This window comes from Hippocampus comes, unplaced genomic scaffold (assembly GCF_001891065.2).
Source record: "Hippocampus comes isolate QL1 unplaced genomic scaffold, H_comes_QL1_v1.1 scaffold283, whole genome shotgun sequence".
NCBI classification, from domain to species: Eukaryota; Metazoa; Chordata; class Actinopteri; order Syngnathiformes; family Syngnathidae; genus Hippocampus; species Hippocampus comes.
In genome coordinates this window covers 134,202-152,263 of record NW_017806234.1, presented here as the reverse complement: position 1 = coordinate 152,263, position 18,062 = coordinate 134,202, and the positions used below count along the sequence as shown (strand labels likewise).

Here is an 18,062-nt window from a genome sequence, read left to right as displayed (position 1 = left end):
GGTGTGGGGCCACTCCCCCGCAAGCGAGCATTTGCTCTGTAGCAAATTTAATCCAGCTGCGTTTACACGTGCACATTTGTTTCGGCTAGCGTCGCAAACGAGCATTTGCTCTGGAGCAAATTTTTAAACCACCTCCCTGAGGTGGATCAAATTTGGTCCGGTATAAGCTCTTTAGTGGAGCTACGCCGGAGCAAATGTGCACGTGTGAACGCTCGACTGGATTTATTTCGGAGCTGCGTCGGACCAAACGTTGCCGTGTGAACGGGGCTATTGTCACGTCAGCCTTTTTTTAAACCGTTCAGGTTGTGGTCAGTGGTAACAAAAAATACATGTGTTTTTATTTTGTTTTTGGTGATTGGCCCGTTGTGTACAATATCATTTAGTAAAACATTTTTAATTTAAAAATTATGAAGATCATTTTTTGACCAATCAGGTGCAGACTTGGCGTGGCCAAGAAATCGCCATTTACCACAAAAACTTTTTTTTTTTCCCCTTTAGAATTTAATGGAGCATAGACAGTGAGTGATTCTCTCCCCTCTTTAGGGTGACCAGTGTAGATTTTGTTTGGACAACTTACACATCCCAGGCCATGATGGAGTGATCCAATCTAAAAGCAAAGCATACAAAAAATGTTAATAGCATCAGAACATAATCTACTTACAGTATGCTCATTTCTACAACTCGCTGCCTTGCAACCAACCGTATGCAAAACCATGCATTTTGTATGCAGCGGTACACAAGGGAGTGTGGGAGAATGGTGGCCACAAAACAAAAAGACCCCCCAGAAAGGTATTCAGCATGCGGCATTTGATGACTATCACATTATTCATGCCGATTCCAAAAGAGATTTGTATGCTAGCGTGCTCCTGGGACAATCCCGCCACTAAGTGCGATGAGCGATTAGTTTCAGCTCATCTAGTTGTTGCTGCTGCAGCTGATTTCATCCCACTGGAAACCAAATGCTTCGTAAAAGACAAAGCTCTCCCAGAGGCTGCATTATTTATTCACACTGTTGCATGCCAGAGACACCGTGGTCTGCGTCATCATTTCGAAACGCAACCTTGGGGCAGGAACTTTGATCGTTAATACACCAAAACGAAATGACAACTGGCTGGTGAGTCACTTCAATACGGCACTTGTGGCAGTGGAGCCGTTTACGTTTGAAAAGTGTCCCTCCCCGAGGTACGGATGAGAACGTGCGCGGGTTTTAATTGGACCAAAGCAGCGGGTGATATCTCTGGAGGGCTTTGAGTGGAAAGGTGTGAAAGGTGCCCCCATTACTTCTTTTTATTTACCTACTTGGACGAAAAACTACACTTCAGTTTTTGCAAAAATTTAGAATAACCATGACGCAAAGTGATTCTATTAGATTGCCTGGCTGATCTTAAGCCCAACGTGTGTTTATGTGTCTTCAACTGATAGCTTTGACTTTGCTACTCACTGGTTTCTTCCCAACAATGAGCTTCTCAACCTTTTGGACCTGTGACACGTGGTCTTCATTGGTCTTGAGTTCCCGCTTTCGGATCCTCTCATAGATTCCAACCAGGGTCTCCCTGGGTATATCCTCTCCATCATCCACGCCTGCCACAGAAAAGAACCACAGTTATACAGTCAATAAGAGAAAGAATTAGGAATTAATTGCAATAAATTATTCTTGCTGACTGGAGCAACTGAATATTTTATTTGGAGGAACTTGACAGCGCATGAGTGACCCACACAATGACCTTGGTAGACTTTTCAAACTCAGGTCCCTCAAGCATCAGTCGGGTTCCTGCTTTGACTGAAAACGCCTCCCGAAAATATTGCTTGAAGGGTTGCACCTGAGCCATGTGGGGTAAGTTTACTTTGAAATCGACAGATTTTTGTGGCTTAAAGGAAAAGTTCAACTCTAAAAACAATCTACTGACATATGCACTGATTTGAACTTGACGTCAGCCATTTTCTGGATTAATCGAAGTGATTCTTTCGAATGTATGTATGATCTCTGGAAGTCTGACAAAAGCCTGGAGATGACTGGCAAACATTTGGTCGATGGACGCCAAACTTAATGAAACAAATACCATTTTCCTGCATGTTTTGCTTGCTGTACCTTTCAATAAATTATGTGTGCAATATGCAAATGAGTTTGTTTTTTTAACCTCTTAGGTTCTTGATGAAATCCTCCAGCTTCATCTTCCTCTCAGGTTTGACATTGGGGCTGTACATGTCTGTGTTGAGGAGGATGATGGCGAAGGCCAGGATGAAAATCGTATCCGGGTTCCGAAACTGCCGCACCACCGTAGGGTTGCAGATACAGTAGCGCTGGCTGGAGAGATGACATGACACGGTACGGGATGACATAATGCAGGGGGAAATGATGCAGATTGTTCAGAAATGTTGCTTCAAGGGAATAGGAAGTATGTGCCACCAATGGTTCCTTGTTTGCAGCAATACCTTTATCCAGAGGAGGAACAACAAATAAACAATTTGCATACTTTTATGAAAATGGACAGTTATGTGATTTGTGGGGTTCTACCGTAAAATCCCATGTATAATGCGCCCCCGCCCTAAAATCAACCTAAAATAGTATTTTTTTTCTCCTCTGTACTCATGTATAGTACTATGCCCTGATTTGCTGCTATTCATTATTATCATCTGATCGGATTTGTACAAGTCCATGTTTTTAATGCTCCCATAACACACTCTCACAGTGCACTGCAAAACATCAAGGTTGAAAGTTGCCCCCTTATTCATTGTTTTGGATCAAGCTCCTCCACTTGCACCTCTTCTGTTTTGAAAAGACTGCGAAGAGGGACAACTGAGACAGAAAAAAAAAATATCCATTGGATTTACTTAATTTGAAGATGTACATCAGTTGCACAGTTGATTAAACTGTGCTAAACCAATATGGTATTTGATTACCGGTATTTGTGTAAGGGGTTGTGATGAGCATGGCAAGCTATGAACTCCAACCTACAAGCTCGTGAACGCCAAGTGATGTCACAACAACAGTAACAATGTTGCCGGCTAAAAAAGCAGATTTGAGGAAGCTTGGTTTGTTAAAAAGTGATCAGTAGGAACGGCAACTGTGTCAGGCTGACAGCATCAAAGTTTGCAGAGTCATGTATGTATGTCTAATAAACTGCCTTTGAAAAGTAATTCACCAGCTCCGGTTTCCTCCCATATCCCAAAAACACGCGTGGCAGGTTAAAGGAACGCTCTAAATTGTCCGTAGGTGAGAGTGTGAGCGCGGATCGTTGTTCGTCAATGGGTGGCCCGCGATTGGCTAGCAACCAGTTCAGGGTGTCCCACGCCTACTGCCCGAAGACAACTGGGATAGGCTCCAGCATGCCCGCGACCCTTGTGAGGATAAGCGGATCGGAAAATGGACGGATGGATTTGTATTATGCACAGGTTTTTACAGTAGGTCGCCATCAAGCTCATCCACGGTGTAAAGAGGATATATTTGTCGTCAGAATGTGCCTATGCAGAATGCTGGGCCGTAGTGTTATGAAAGTGTACCTGAAGGCTTCAATGAGTCGTTCCACCTTCTGGGCTTCTCCCTGGACACGGATGTGGTTCTGAAACTTCCTGAGGGCTTCATCCAGCTCCATGCTCTGGAAGTCCATTTCATCTACCACACAGCTACACAGCACACACACATACAGAGAAATAGAGGGCAAAATAAACAAGATTATGCACGCCACACAGCAACAAAACATATTACATCAGGCTCACATAACTATCACTTGGATAACATTATCTTCTGCAAAACAACGTAATGTTTGCAAAAGAGAAGGTCACATTAGCATGACTGTTGGTCTTCACTTCGTTACAGAAATCACACAATTTCTGAGACCGCCAGTTGAACTTGAAGTAACAATGATGCGGGCCCAACTTTTGATCTTGATAATATTTGCTACTTTTTGATTGTCTTTTATTTGCTGTATCGGCCAGCAAAGTAGAACAGTGCAGTGCACCCATGTTGGACGTTCTGTTGTGTGATTCATTGAAGACCCTCGGCTGTCGTGTAATTGATTGGTGATCAGTCCAGGACAGGGATGCGCAATTGAAACGATGGAGGTGGACACAATTTTTCATCAGGACCGCACACTGCCTCACAAGATGTTTGACCAAAATGCCATTTTAAAAACGGACAAAATATGTGCATATGTCTGTTATTTATTGAACCGATGTACATCATAGCATTACATCCCTGGTGTGATGGTGGTATAAGTGCTTCCACAGCGTCATACTCACTCCAAGACATCCCTGTTGAACTGTTTCTGTCTATTTCCGAGGAACTCTCCGATCATCTGCCTGCTCAGGCCTTTCCTTTGCAGCAAGAAATGAGCCACACCAACTGGTGTGTCAGGGATGAAGCCCCTCTCGGTCAAGTATTGGATGCCCTTCTCTGGCTTCCTGATAAGAGGAAAATATAGTAATACTTGAAAACAATTCCAAAGTAAAACATGTAGGTGTTCAAATGAAAGAAATGTGCTGCTTGCAATATATGGTGTCGCTAGGGGACAGTTTCCATTTCCAACATACACGCAAACGCTTGTCTTACAAAGTACTTGTGCCTAGTTCTTACTTGTTGAAGAGATTCAAGCCGATGCGATAATGTCTCTTGCGAATCACATCGTTGCTGAAGATGGGCGAATCCCAGCTGTTGCGGGTCTCTTTGTGGTAGGTCTGCTTGCTGAGCGTCTGCTCTCGTAGGCTGTCCCTCGACGAGGACTCAGAGCTGCAGTTGATCGTGTCATTGGAGTTCGATGTGCTGTTGATGCTGTCGTTGTCCCCATCCGAAAAGTCAGACTCGGACTTGCTCTGACGATTGGCTGAGCCGTTGATAGCTAGGTGGCTCTCCAGCTGGCGGTGGCGGTGACGGAGAGGCGCATCGTCATCACGTGACGGCGCTCGTGGCGGAGGTCCATGGGAAATGTGTTTGGGGCTTGCCTGGGATGAGGTTACAATGTGGCCGTGCGGCTCGTACACAGGCGGCCTTTTGACCGAGCCCCGTTCGGAGCGATCGCTTAACTCGGCGGAGCTGTCGCTAGGAGGTTCTATCGTCAACAGAGGAAGGTGGTCCATTCGCAGACGCTGCTCTTGGCACTCCAGAGAAGGAGTGCTGCGGCAGCTCGTGTCCGTGTCACGACCCTCATCTTTAGGGTCGATAGGCCAGTAATCCTGGGAGGAGTTAACTGACCGCAAGCGCAAGTCTGATTCTGTGCCAGGGGCCTGCTCTCCCGCCCTCGACAGAGCAATGGGAGGTGACATGTCGTCCTCATCAATGAACAGAGTAACATCGCTATACGATGCCATCGAGTCATCGTGAATGTGTCCAGCTGCCCTGCAGTGGGACTTCACCTGATAGGGAACCTCCCTCTCCACCTCAGGGTCCGGACCTTCATCCCCCTGAAGGCTGCGGCAGTTCAGTGCGTCGTCTATCGACTCGGCCAGGGATTTGACCTGCCTGGAGAAGGCGTCCTCTAGTTCCGTGATGGCATCTGTCAGATCACCCTGTGGGGGCGGATGAGACGCCATATTGGCCTGCTGGTGGACCTGTATATCCCCACATTCTGACTGCAACATGGACAGCGGGGCGCCGTCCTCTGTCATGGACACCTGCCTCCCTTCAAAGTAGGAGCTGTGCACTTTCTCGGCACCCTCAAACGACAACTGCATCCTCATGTTGGAGAGAACGATGCGTCTGGACATGCGATTTTCAGACATAGAGCTCCTGAGACGTTCAAAATTCTTGTTCATCTGATACTGGCGGAAGGCGGTTTGGATCGTGCGAGCCGCGTGCCGCGTTATGAATCGCCCGCCATATTTGCGCTCCAGCATCTCCACCTGAAGAACAGACAGAACACAGTGAAATTGGACCATTAGTGATCTAATGTGTCTTCGGCACGGATGCTCGACAACGTCCACGTTCATTTGACCCACGTTACCTGTTTATCCTGAAGGTCGGCGGAGAGCTCATAGCTCTCCGAGAGCGAGCGAGAGCGCTTGATGGCCTCCTCCTCCGCCTGCTTCCGAAGGATGGACTGTGAGTGCTGGAGCTTAGGCCGACGGGGTCTCTGAGGGCCAGGCTGAACCCCGTGGCTGTAGAGGGAGCTCTCAAAACGATCAGGACTGATGGCCGACCCGTGAGTCACCGGACCTGGCCCATATCCTGCTCCTGGATCAAGGGAAGGGCCGCTCTCATTGGACCGTCCGTCCCCTTCCACACTGCAACCAGAAAAAAGGATGGGGAGACTTTACTCAACAATATTGATTCAACTATAATGTTTATCAGGTGGAAAGAGCTGAATACTGCGAGTATTATGCCATAAAAGACAGTACAGTGTGCAACTTCCTTCTACTTCTCGTGGACAAATAATGACTGCGTGTACAAGTAGGATTCTAATTTTGAATGGCAGACATTTGAGACAGAAATGTCTGCACATTGTTTTTAATTATAGAATTATAGAAATAAGACAATGGCCTAAGATCTGCACCGATGTTACAGAAACAATCAAACTAAGACCAAATAGAGAGTCGGCCGACGAGCTCAAATGGCCTAAGATCTGCACCGATGTTACAGAAACAAGACCAAATAGAGAGTCGGCCGACGAGCTCGCTGGATGTGGTAAGAGTTAATGTGAAGAAAAAAAAAACAGTGGTTACTCACTCACTCTTACACTCAGCTGAATAACAAGGCGGCTGTTTATTGCGAAAGGACATTCTATTTTCTATAAAGTGCCAACTCTTCCGCCACATCTTGTCCACCATTCTTGTAGCCAAGTCAGGTCCAGAGTACACAGATTGCTCCAGGAAACTTCCCTTTATGCCAGCTCAAGAGCCAATCAGTGAGCGCAGGGAGTTGCATGATGTTTGCCGGAGCAACGTCACGCTGTTGAGGCACTTGTCTCAAAGTCCACTTTCATATACAACGACAGAGCAAATACGACTTTTGCAGGCAGCTACGATGTGTCTTGAGCGGCTACACGTTCGCATTTCTTCTGCTGCACGGTACAGAGCGGCCCCTGTTCTTTGGTAAGCAAATGCATTTGAGCTGTGACTCGACACACCCGCGTAGTGTACACAACCCACTTCCTTTATTCGTCAGCCTGACTTCAACATGCCACCATAACAGCTTGCTGTCAAAGGACATCAATTCTGGGCCAACCAATGAACTCTGATGCAAAACTGAGTGTGGCACAGAATTTACAAAATGTTATCTGTGAGTAAACACGAGTTGAAAGGCCAACATGTCTCACCCACCAGGCAAAGTGAAACCTCAATTTGAACAGTATACAACTAAAACAAGAACTCACTGCTTCAAGTAGTAACTATGAAAAAAAAAGTGACTCAAAAGCATTTTAAAATAGGAATTGTGAAACACTTGCGGAGGTTTGATTACTATTGTTTCTACTTGGGAGTATGAATTCAAAATCAAAACACACAGAATGCTGAACATCCTCCTGGAAACCTGAAGCAATATATAGCATACATATAAGCATTGATCATTGTATTCATTCAATGAGAATTGGCTGAGTAGCCAACACCTCATTTCAAACCTCCAACAACAGGAAAAGAGTGGAAAACAATCACAAATACATAGCCAGCAGCTAAAGAAGTGACCGAACACATATTATTGAATTGAATTGAATACAACTTTGACAATAAAGTTGTATTCAATTCAATTATGAACCCGAACTACATTTGCAGAGTACGCACCTAGTAGGTCATCTGGGGTTATTTTGAAAATGTACCTTAAAGTCAAATTACACTTTACAGAAAGCATTGTGACTTCAATTTTAAACATTTAGCGGAGCAATCTTGATGGGAGCTGGTGGCTTTTGTTAATCATTTAAAAAAATAGGACATTAGAGATTGAGAACATTGAAAACTGTTTGTTCATTTGTGTTTTCTGTGGGCAACAAGCATCTTTCCTTCCATTTTGTGCTGGGGGTGGGGGGTAAAGCACAGTCTATGAGGTCAGTAGCTCAGAGTGGCGAAAAGTGGAGGAAAAAAGGGAAACGCTTGCAGCATGCCAAGAGCCTGCACGGGAGTGAAATGGATGTTGAGAGGGAAAGAGGGTGGGAACTCGCAGTAAACTATTCCAGAGACTATCTTGCTCTTATACTTCGGGAAACTATCGAAACACATAAACCAACATCAAAATATGAGAGAAATGTGTAGTCTCCGTCCGCCAAAAAGTGGCAAAAGATATCCACCCAGTGCCGTGCGACTCTCTGCTCGCTTTTATCCACCGGGAGCTCCAGCGCCAACGTTGGCATGGATAAGCAGCTCAGCTGGCAGTGATTTGCAGCAACGGGATTGAGGGATCTGGAGGACAGTTTTGCCCCCACCTCCTCCAAAAAAAAACCTTGCACAGCCCTCAGTCTATTCCCCCAGTCGGACCTGAGGGAGAAACATTCCTCCATCCCGGAAAAGCAGAGTCACATCTATAGGAGGTCTGGGAATAGAGGAAGGTTAATGAAGAGCAGACTGCCGTGAGGTGCTGCCTCTCAAATGAAGAAGCAGAGGGTTGAATCAGCTGGACTTCCCACTCGAATACTTGTCTAAATATATTTTAATATGCAGTCTGATCAAATGTCGACTAGTTGATTGGTATTCATTTACAGCACTAATTGCATTCTGGAAAATGAACTCTCCTATCAGTCTTTTTTTTCCCCTCCCTCACAATTTAAAGAGTCAAGAAAATAGTGTAAATGGCCAAGCATTGCGATTTCCAGCTTGTCAAATGGCATGCACGCAAAAACGGCAAATTTCGTTGGCGGCAGTCTGGGTTGCTAAGGAAGTGCATCATGCTTTCCTGGAGGGGGCACAAATTGACTCAGGTTTAAAGCAGACTATGAGTAAGAACCCAAAAGCAGCAGACAGTATCCCAGTGTAATACAGCCCCGCTGCCTTCTTCATCTGTCTGCTCACCCAAGACATTTTTCCATAATATTTGGCAACACCTCAATATCACAGCCCTCGACGCACACGCACAGACGACATGTGTTTCAAAGACAACAAAAGCAGATGTTCTCGCTCTGCAGAGGGCTCATAAATACAGATGCAAACAGCAGCCCTCACAAGCACACATTCAGGGGAATGAATTCCTCAGGTAGAAGGTTGGAGGACCACACAGCAACATGCTAGCTGCCGGAGCTGGTCGTGTGGTAGCCAAATGGCCGGCCTGTCAACCGTTTGCGTTCATGGAATCTTTTGACACCAAACGCTCGAAGATGCGCAAGTTGCCGTTTGGCATGGCTGCAAACTGGGATGCTGCTCCATCCAACAGCCTGACAGTCGCTCAGTGTGCGCTTGTTACAAAGTTGACAAGAGTATCATAAAACATTTGGGTTCAAAAGCTGTGGGGGTTGGATTCTCCACAAATCACAAACTGTCTTCAAGCCTCGCCGCTTGTATGCGTCTGCATGCGACTGTCCCCCACATCAAACGCTTTGAAGGACCGTTTCATCTTATTGTAAACTGTACAACTGGAAAACCCATACACACTAGCCTGGCTTTAATAAGTGCAATGTACTTGACTAGGGGCATGAGCAGATGTTTAACATGAAAGGACAAACACTGTGTTTCAAACCATATGACCAGCAACTTTTCCCGACCAATCTGCCCAAATTAAATTAGAAAGGCTTCTACATTGGCCTACTGTATGTCTGCAAGTTTTCTGTAATTAGCAGAGCTATCTACACTGGAATCTCGAAAGTTGAATGTCCCAGAGGCAGAAAAATATGCCTCTTCAACTTATTCCAAATCTGACCACGTATTGTGTTAACCTCCCACTCTGTTTCCAAAAACACATACAGAGGATTCTTCCGTGTTCAATCCACCAAATAATTATTTCTGAATATTTCACACAACACCAACTTAACAGATAATGATATGACGCAGCCTATGGTGTAACTTTTATTCACAACACAAGGCAACAAGACCCAGCGGGTCTCGTCGGCAACACTTGGGCATCATCGGTGCAAAAACTTCCTGCAGCTGGGAAAAGTCAGGCTTTAAAAGTAAAAGTGCACCAAACAATCAAAGATAACATTCTACAGAGAAGTGCTCTTAATGTGGACATAACTGGCGCAATATGTACATATTTTTTGACTTTAAATTTTGCTCTTTCATCGACTCATACATATGAAATTCTAAATATGGTTAAATATTACTGTAAAACAATATGTGAAGTGCATTTCTATCGGATGGTGACATATGGTCGGTGGCTGTGTCTTGCTCACTGATAACCCGAAAATAGATTTTTCGCCTGTGTGAAAGAATGGTTAAATATGGCCCATTTATATTTTTACCTCCCCCGCCCCCCATCCTTTTTCGCACTGACTTTCATCCATGTCCAAATTTCCTTCGAGGATGTCTTCTCACCCCAGCTCCGCTAAGCCATACCATCGCGACTATCCAACAACATTGACATTCTCCGCTCAATAAAAACATTGATGTTGCAAATATGCTGCCGCTAAACAGCAAGCGCTGATAATCTCCTCCAATGAATGCCTCGCTCAAAAGTGCTACAAACAGCCCACAACAGGTTTGCACAAGGCAACATCAAGTTGTAATGAGAAAAAAGTTCGAAAAGTATAAATTAAAGGCGGTTAACATGCTAAGCTAAAGGTTATAGCTATGGAGACACGCCAGTTTCAGCCATCCAGCTACAGAGTTTGTGTGCAGATGTTCAGGTGATGGAGAAATACTGCTCGGCGGACAGTGAGGGGCTGACGGTAAAGTGCAGACTTTTTATCTTCCAGGGCAGTTCAGTTTTAATAAATACAAGACTGCACATCCATACGGCATGTTTGTTCCAACGACACATGACAGAAAATTGCAAATAGGTGTGTTTTTTCCCCCCATGAATAATGGACGATATGTTCACCCAAAAAATCCACAAATAGGTGAATTGGAGAATGCCGGACGGTGAATATTTGCAGAGGTCTACTGGACTGGTTGACGAAACCTACAATTGGCCATGGATGGTTTTGATTTTGGGGTATTTCAATGCTGCTTGAAACAAAACCACTGTGCAGAAAATGTGACTGAGTGTGCAAAGTGGGCTGTGCTTGCAGGACTAAAAGTCATCGCAAATCAATATGGCTCCCTTGTATATTTCCAGACCTCATTCTGTCTGAATCAAGGCGGCCCGCCTCCTCTCTGCTGTCAAGTCTCAACAACAAAACACCATAACAACAGCAATCGAGTCGATGTCATTGTCTTCCAGTGCAGACTGATTCAACCACCCTCCGATGTGCACTCAACACCTGCCCTTGAGGATCCGGCTTTTTAAAAATAATTAACAACAACAACAAAAAAAAAAAAGAGCACACAGTCATGTCCAGGAAGCGGGAGGGCCGCGACACACCACAGGAATGCCCTTCAAAAGGTGGGGAAACAATCCACAACTCACTGATAGTTTGTTCAGTGGGAAGTAATACACCATGATGACATGAAGTGACTCAGAGAGACCATTTAAAGTGCACTGGCACTCTATTTCAACATAAGCCGCAGACTGGTAAACTATGATGTAGATTATGGGCAAATAAGTGCAGAACATGAGGGGACACCACACACAAGGCGTCTCTCTGCTGTTTAATAAACAGAGCTTTATGAGCTCAACCTCATCCATTGACAAAACATACATGCATTCACCACATCCCCCCCACACACACACATACACAAGCAGACCCAAAACAAACACGCTCCCATTTGAAACTCTCCTCTGACTCTTACCAGCCATTCAGCTCCAGCTCCAGCAGGGACTGAGTCTTCTCGGAGTTACATTGCAAACACCACATGCTGGCCACCAACTAGCAAGACATGCCACCCAACATCAGCGGTCCCGCCAGTCTCCACTGTCTTTATGGATGCCTAGAAGCGTTCTCTAATGGACAAAGTCATCCCCAAAGCGCCATCTGTGATTGTTGGTTGTATCGCCACGCGCCGTGCAGTCAGTTGCATCACTTGGTCTGCCAAAAAATGCGCTCAGTGGAAGGTAGGCGGACATGGTCAGCGCTAAGTGGCAGGCTGTAATAATCTCTGACAGACAAGTGGAGCGTTTTTGGTTAGCTCTTTCTTCCTCTGTGTTCTAGTTGTGCCGGGCTGCAAAGAGTGTGAGGGGGGCGGAGGCTTGGACACTGGGGAGTGTGGGTTTTTGCCAGACCCTGAGCACTGTGGAAGAGGGCGGGCTGTGGCGAGGGGGGCGGTGGGGGAGGAGGAGGAGGAGATTTAGTGTAGCTGGGTAGAACCAGAAAGAAGAGGATGGAAAAAAAAAAACACTCATGCTGCAGGGAAGGGACACGAAAATGACCCCGAGGCAAAGGATGTAAGAAAATCACATTGTTCCGGAGTGTTATCAGCGAATCGAAAATTAAAAAAAAAAAAAAAAAGAAAGACTAGAGTTGGAGCTGGGACAGTTACTTAGGAACAAATGAGTGCAGTACATAAACAGGAAAGGAATAGAATGAAGAGAGGCTGCGACAAATGTTCTGTTAGCTGATCTTTAAGTGAGTCGAGACGAAAGAGAGCACTTCTATTCATAGAGCCTCTCAAGATCGTGGAGTGACGTGAACTAAGAAAAGAACTACAGGGGATTCAGTGTCTTCATCTGTAAAATACTAAATAAATAAAACACATGGTAGCATCTTCAACATTTCTTTTTCTTGACTTTTTTTTTTCCCTCTGACCAATTTTCTAGATGATATTTTCCGCCGACAAGCTCCCAGTTTCATTCCCATCCAGCTTCACGCTTGCATTGACCCTTCAACCGAGTCTGTTTTGCAGACAGAGTTGAAGACTAATAACCCCTCTGAGAGAGGGGGGTTGGGGTAAAACCGCTCTCCGTTCGAGGTATTTTCTCTCTAATGACAACAGACACAGGAAACTGGAAGGAGACGTTTATCGGAACAGTCCATACCAAAAGATGCCGGTGTCCTTTCATTAGAGGCCGACAGAGCAGGTTCGTCAAAGGAGTCACAATTATGAAGGATGACCATGGGCGCGACTGGACGACTGATCTATTTTGGTTTGGAATCCCGGCCCTGCTCACGAGTGCCTACAGCTGCTAATGCTAAAGCTCCCGAGAGTCAACTTACAGATTCTAGTTGCAACCGAGCCACTCGCACAACAAAAATCTCTTTCCTCCTGAGTGCCGGGAAACAAAACAGAGCCATTAGGGAACAAAATATATTTAAGATGACGCTTTGCTAGAAGGAGTTATCTCATAATGATTTTTCCAATATCTGCGCGATGATAGTGGTCTCAGTGCGAATGTTGCAATCCTAAAAGACCAGCGGGATCAGAGAAGCAGCAACGCTTATTTGTGTGGGAAGGAGATAAGAACTATCAGAGCCTCATTTTGAGGCTCTGATAGTTCTGAAATCCAAGGTAAAAGTGCTGTGTTCCATTGATAATGACAACTCTAGGAGCCAATCCAGTGGAATCCTCTGGCTGCCTCCAGATCTCTTGTGTCACGATGCCGTCTAGTCATCCTGTCTGGTGAAGGCCCACTCCATCTCCTGTGTTCAGCCCGCATGCTTCTCTGCTGTGGAATGATGTCATTGAAAATTCCAAGCAGAGGCCCTCTCGCTGCTCATAAAACACCATTTCTTCAACTCAATACATATGGTCGCTCTGCTTTTCTGCTCCTACTCCATCACCCTCCCCGAGTTCTAAAGTCCTCCTTTCTTTTCCGAGCTGGACGCATGACACATTGCAGAAGGTCAAAGAGTCACACGGCGGTCAGCAATACACAAACAGATGTCGCCCTATCAAGAGAAAGAAAGACAAAGATTTTCCCGTGCACTGCAAAGATTTGCAAAAGACAACAGGACAGAAGGAGAGCAAACGAAATGATGGAGGAAACGGATCGCTTCCTGGAAACTTGGGTCACAAGATTTTGGTATGTCGCCCGCAGTCTATGTTGACATCATACACAGTTTAACATCATCGGCATTTTCTGGGCTAAGAAACGAAAAATAAAAGGGAAAACTCAGCCCTTGCCTGGTCTGGAAACAATTAGAACAGACTGATGTCATAGTTTGATACAAAAGCATATACAGACGACTTTGTCTAGAAGGGGGGGGGGGGGATGATTCTTTTGCTTGGGAACAAATCGTTTCTTTGCCCAAAAAGCATCTGGTTGCAAATATGGATTTTAATTTGGCCCTGAAAAAAAAGTAATTCAAGGATGTGTCACCTCTGCCTCGCATGTTTTGTCAGCAAAGCTTGTGCAGATGAGCTGCCTGAAGGACTGCTCAAAGCTCATCGATCGATTGTGATGTGGTTTCGAACACTGCTCAAGTGCAATCTATGAACTTCTTTAGCTTGTGTCTTTTTGAGTTCTTTACTTTTTTTTTGCCTTGTCCTCCTTCAATGTTGCGTAAATCACTTTGTTACAGCTGCAGCTGTTGTGAAAGCGCAATATAAATAAAGGTGTATTGTATTAGTCCACTGACATTACACCAGTATCATTTCAGCCAACCATCAAGATTGATGAAATGCCATCTGAATGGCTCCGAAACACCATCCACTCTTGACTTTTATGCATGTTCATTTGGAGATTGAGCAAGTTTGTTCTGGTTTCCTCTCACATTCCAAACACATATGCCCGTCAGGTGGGGTGAAGGCATGGAATCGCTTGGAGGACATGGACGGTATTCACACATCTGCTGACCTGTCTTGTCTGGATCTTCTTGGGTGCACACAAAGCGAACCAAGCAGAGTTTCACTATTACAACCTAACCACGTTTGCGTTCTAGTTCTCGCAATCCAGTAAACTTGTTTTTTACGGGAACTCTGGCAAAGCTGGTTCCTTGATTGCATGCATATGTGATCTGCCTCACTACATAAAAGACATATGGAGGTCATGTATGGTGTACTGTTACCATTATTAGGCGCCGGAACCGTTTGTCCTTTTGAAACTATTTCCGCTTAGTTTGCTTGCTGGCCGGCCAACAAATTACTCTGAAGCTTATTGTCCAAAGCCCGGCCTCCGATACAGAAATACACTACAGCACACTCGTCTGATCTAAAAATATGCCCACGTGAGGTGACCCAATGTGGTAAACACTCTGTGAGTGACATTAACAATGCAGTGATGAGCAGTGAGAAAAAGCGTTCACGGGAAACTGCTGATGTCAATTTACGAGTGCAATTTTATCAAATCAGCATGTTCTTGTCTTGTCTTTACGGTCACAATCCAAGCATCTCTTGTGGTTTTCGCTCAGAGTGGCTTTGTCTGTAAATGTGATAAACACCACAGTGGGTATAAATAACTGAGGCGGGTATAAGAGCCAGGCCCTGCCACTGCCGGCAGACAAAACGGACCATGGGAAGCAGTCATCGGAGGGGCCTTCAGGAGTAACAGTGCCACTCGTTGGTCAGAAAGTGACACGGCAAGTAACTCTGAAGGCACACAATAGGTCCAGGGGGAGGAAGAAATGTGCAATGATGTCATTTGGGAGCATTGCGGTCAGGCGTGTTTATAATAGCTGTGGGCGGGGACGGTGGCTGGTTTATTCAAAGAGGCGGGATGTAAAATGACAAGCTGGGTTCGGCTGGGGAGATGGGATTGGTCAAGGTGTGGGCCTGGGTGCGTCTATTTAAGTTGCAGTGAGAGCATCAGACCTGTTTCACTTTGAGCCGCTATCCTGCATATTTTTAGATGTTTCTCTCCTCCAGCACGCCTGATTCAAATGATGGGGATTGTTTTCGAGGCTCCTGCAGAGCTTGCTGATGAGCTGATCATTTGAATACGGTGTGTTAGAGGAGGGAGAAATCCAAAACATACAGGATAGCGGCTCTTGAGGACATGAGTTGTCCGCCTACCCTTGATATAGAACATGTGGCGCAGTAACGATTCAGTCAAGACCACTATTTCCCCCCCACCCCCCAAAAAAAAGTTATGCCATCTGTAGCCAATTTATTCAGACGTGCGGCTGTTCTGGAATTTTACATCCAAGCTGAGGAGCGCAGCATTAACAAAATAAGCACCAATCAACGCAAGCATACTGGCTGACATTGTTTAACAAAGAAAAGTCAAGGGAGCTGATGTTTTGTGCAATGTAGCGTGCGCAGAAAGTGGGCGGCAGTTGAAATGAGACACCCTCAGTGATATTTGCCAATGAAGACAACTTGGGATCAGCTGATCCTATTGAATGTGTGTCGGGGCGGGAAAGTGGGTCATCGGCCCATGAAAGAATCAGCCGATTGAGCAGCACGTGCACGCTCAAAGTGCAGGCCCTTGATGGGCCGGGAATTCCACAACACTAACACGTTTTAGCTGTTTCAAATTATTACAAAACCTTTGTTTGTGTTTTGTGCTTTTGAGAAAACAAAAGTCTGTTCAAACAAATGCCACAACACACCATACATGAAAATACCACATCACAGGAAGTAGACTTTTGCATAAACTCGTGGATCCCCATTCAAACACACTCAAACCAGCAGGGAGGAACCACAACTCTTCGTTTGCTCACGATTTTGAAATGAGTCGGTTTCGGTTACAACACCCGGGCTGCGGCCCCGAGCTCAGAAAGGGTATATTGGGGTGAGGTTTCAATTTGTCATCCTACAAGGCAGGAATTACTCCGTTTTGCAGTCCATTTGGCTTGGGGCCAGTGGGTTGCAGGTTGAATGATTACTACTACGGTACTCAAAAATATGCAAATAAGGACCAGTTGCTTAGAAACCAGATCACTTCCAGAGCACTGCCCTTGAGAAAGACAGAAGCCACCATTTTCTCTGTGTCACGGCACTTTGACCCAAAATGCTCACTCTGGTAATGAAAAAAGCATCATGGGACATTTTATGTTTTTTTTTTTTTTTTTTTTGTGGGGGGGGGGGGGGGAAGTAACATATTTCCTGGTGTTCTGTTTGGGAACAAGGCAGACTGGCACTCACCATTTTAATAAAAATATAAAAATAATACATTTGATTTTAGGCACAAATCCAACCCTATCCATTGGTCCCCCCAAAAAAATCCATCAATCAATTCCAATCTAAACTGCAATTAGGTCTTTTTCTGTGTATACGTACCAGTGATGTGTTCCTCGAGCCGGTCTTTGGCCTCGAGGACCGGCTCGAGGACCGAAGGTCGGTCCTTGTTATCAGGTGTGTTGCAACAGGGAGACTTGGAAAACATGCAGGACAGCGGCCCTCCAGGACTTGAGTTTGACACCCCTGGATTAGAGCCTCGAATCCCTTGTCCACAGATATAAAGTGGGTCCGCGTACCGCAAAAATCACGAAGGAATCAAATAAATTCCATCCAGGGAAACCAATATTGATAGATTGAGCTGGCGCTTTAAAAGGGGCGGGTCTGCCACTGACAGGTAACAGTTAGCGCAACGAATAAAGAGCGGCATCACAGTTAGTTTCAATCACGGTTTGTTCCGTTCGCAATCGGCAGTTTAAATAGCGTGTAAAGTCTTTCTGTAACAGTGGTGTCTTTTATGTAGTTATTTTTGCACAGTCGTCACGTTTGTGCGGTGGCACTAGAATGTTTGTTTGAACCAAGTACGGCACTTCGTTTCTGGGTTTGGCCGTTGGGATTTGGAGTCCTTTTGCTCGATTCCAGTCATGGTTGCTGAATGCTTTCTCATGTTTGGAATAATGAATATTGATAATACATAGTTTAAAATCATGGTTGATTTAATTATTTTTTATTATTATTGTGAAGTTGAAGGTATTAAATTAATTAATGTAGTATTAGTGGTTGTGGTAATACTCAGAGAATGTTTAGAGATCAGCCATCTCGTTACCTCTGCGCAAAATTAACCCACAGGACGCACAGTTCCAAACAATGTGCGTTTTTGGGACGCAAGGAAATTTCTCAGTCAAAACAAACAAACAAAAAAAAAAAAAAAACTACGGCAAGCCTGAGGATTTCACAGTAACAATCGTTACCGGTAGCGTGTCGTTTCCGTGGCGTCATTTTCACGGTACCGAAAAAAAGTTTAACTATAAAAGTCACCGCACACGAGTTGACTGTGTGATCAACGCGATTTCACTGCGCCTGTATGTGTTTGTGATGTGGTGTGGTATGTGAGTGTGTTTCTT

General features: G+C 45.2%; 1 protein-coding gene across 9 annotated transcripts in view; it reads right to left on the bottom strand.

Annotated features, from left to right (window-relative positions):
- Positions 1–18,062, bottom strand: part of iqsec1b (IQ motif and Sec7 domain ArfGEF 1b) — a 108,858-nt gene that overhangs the window by 12,791 nt on the left and 78,005 nt on the right. For 7 of the 9 annotated variants that reach the window (XM_019856542.1, XM_019856534.1, XM_019856543.1 and 4 more), the window contains 7 exons: positions 5,937–6,216; positions 4,574–5,835; positions 4,240–4,401; positions 3,502–3,624; positions 2,139–2,305; positions 1,442–1,581; positions 578–607 (listed from right to left, as the gene is read on the bottom strand). In XM_019856542.1, the coding sequence (XP_019712101.1) occupies positions 578–607; positions 1,442–1,581; positions 2,139–2,305; positions 3,502–3,624; positions 4,240–4,401; positions 4,574–5,835; positions 5,937–6,216 (2,164 nt within the window). Of the gene's footprint in view, positions 1–577; positions 608–1,441; positions 1,582–2,138; positions 2,306–3,501; positions 3,625–4,239; positions 4,402–4,573; positions 5,836–5,936; positions 6,217–6,658; positions 6,795–11,736; positions 12,156–18,062 lie in introns of those variants that run through there. The other 2 variants (XM_019856541.1, XM_019856538.1) reach the window with 2 other exon arrangements.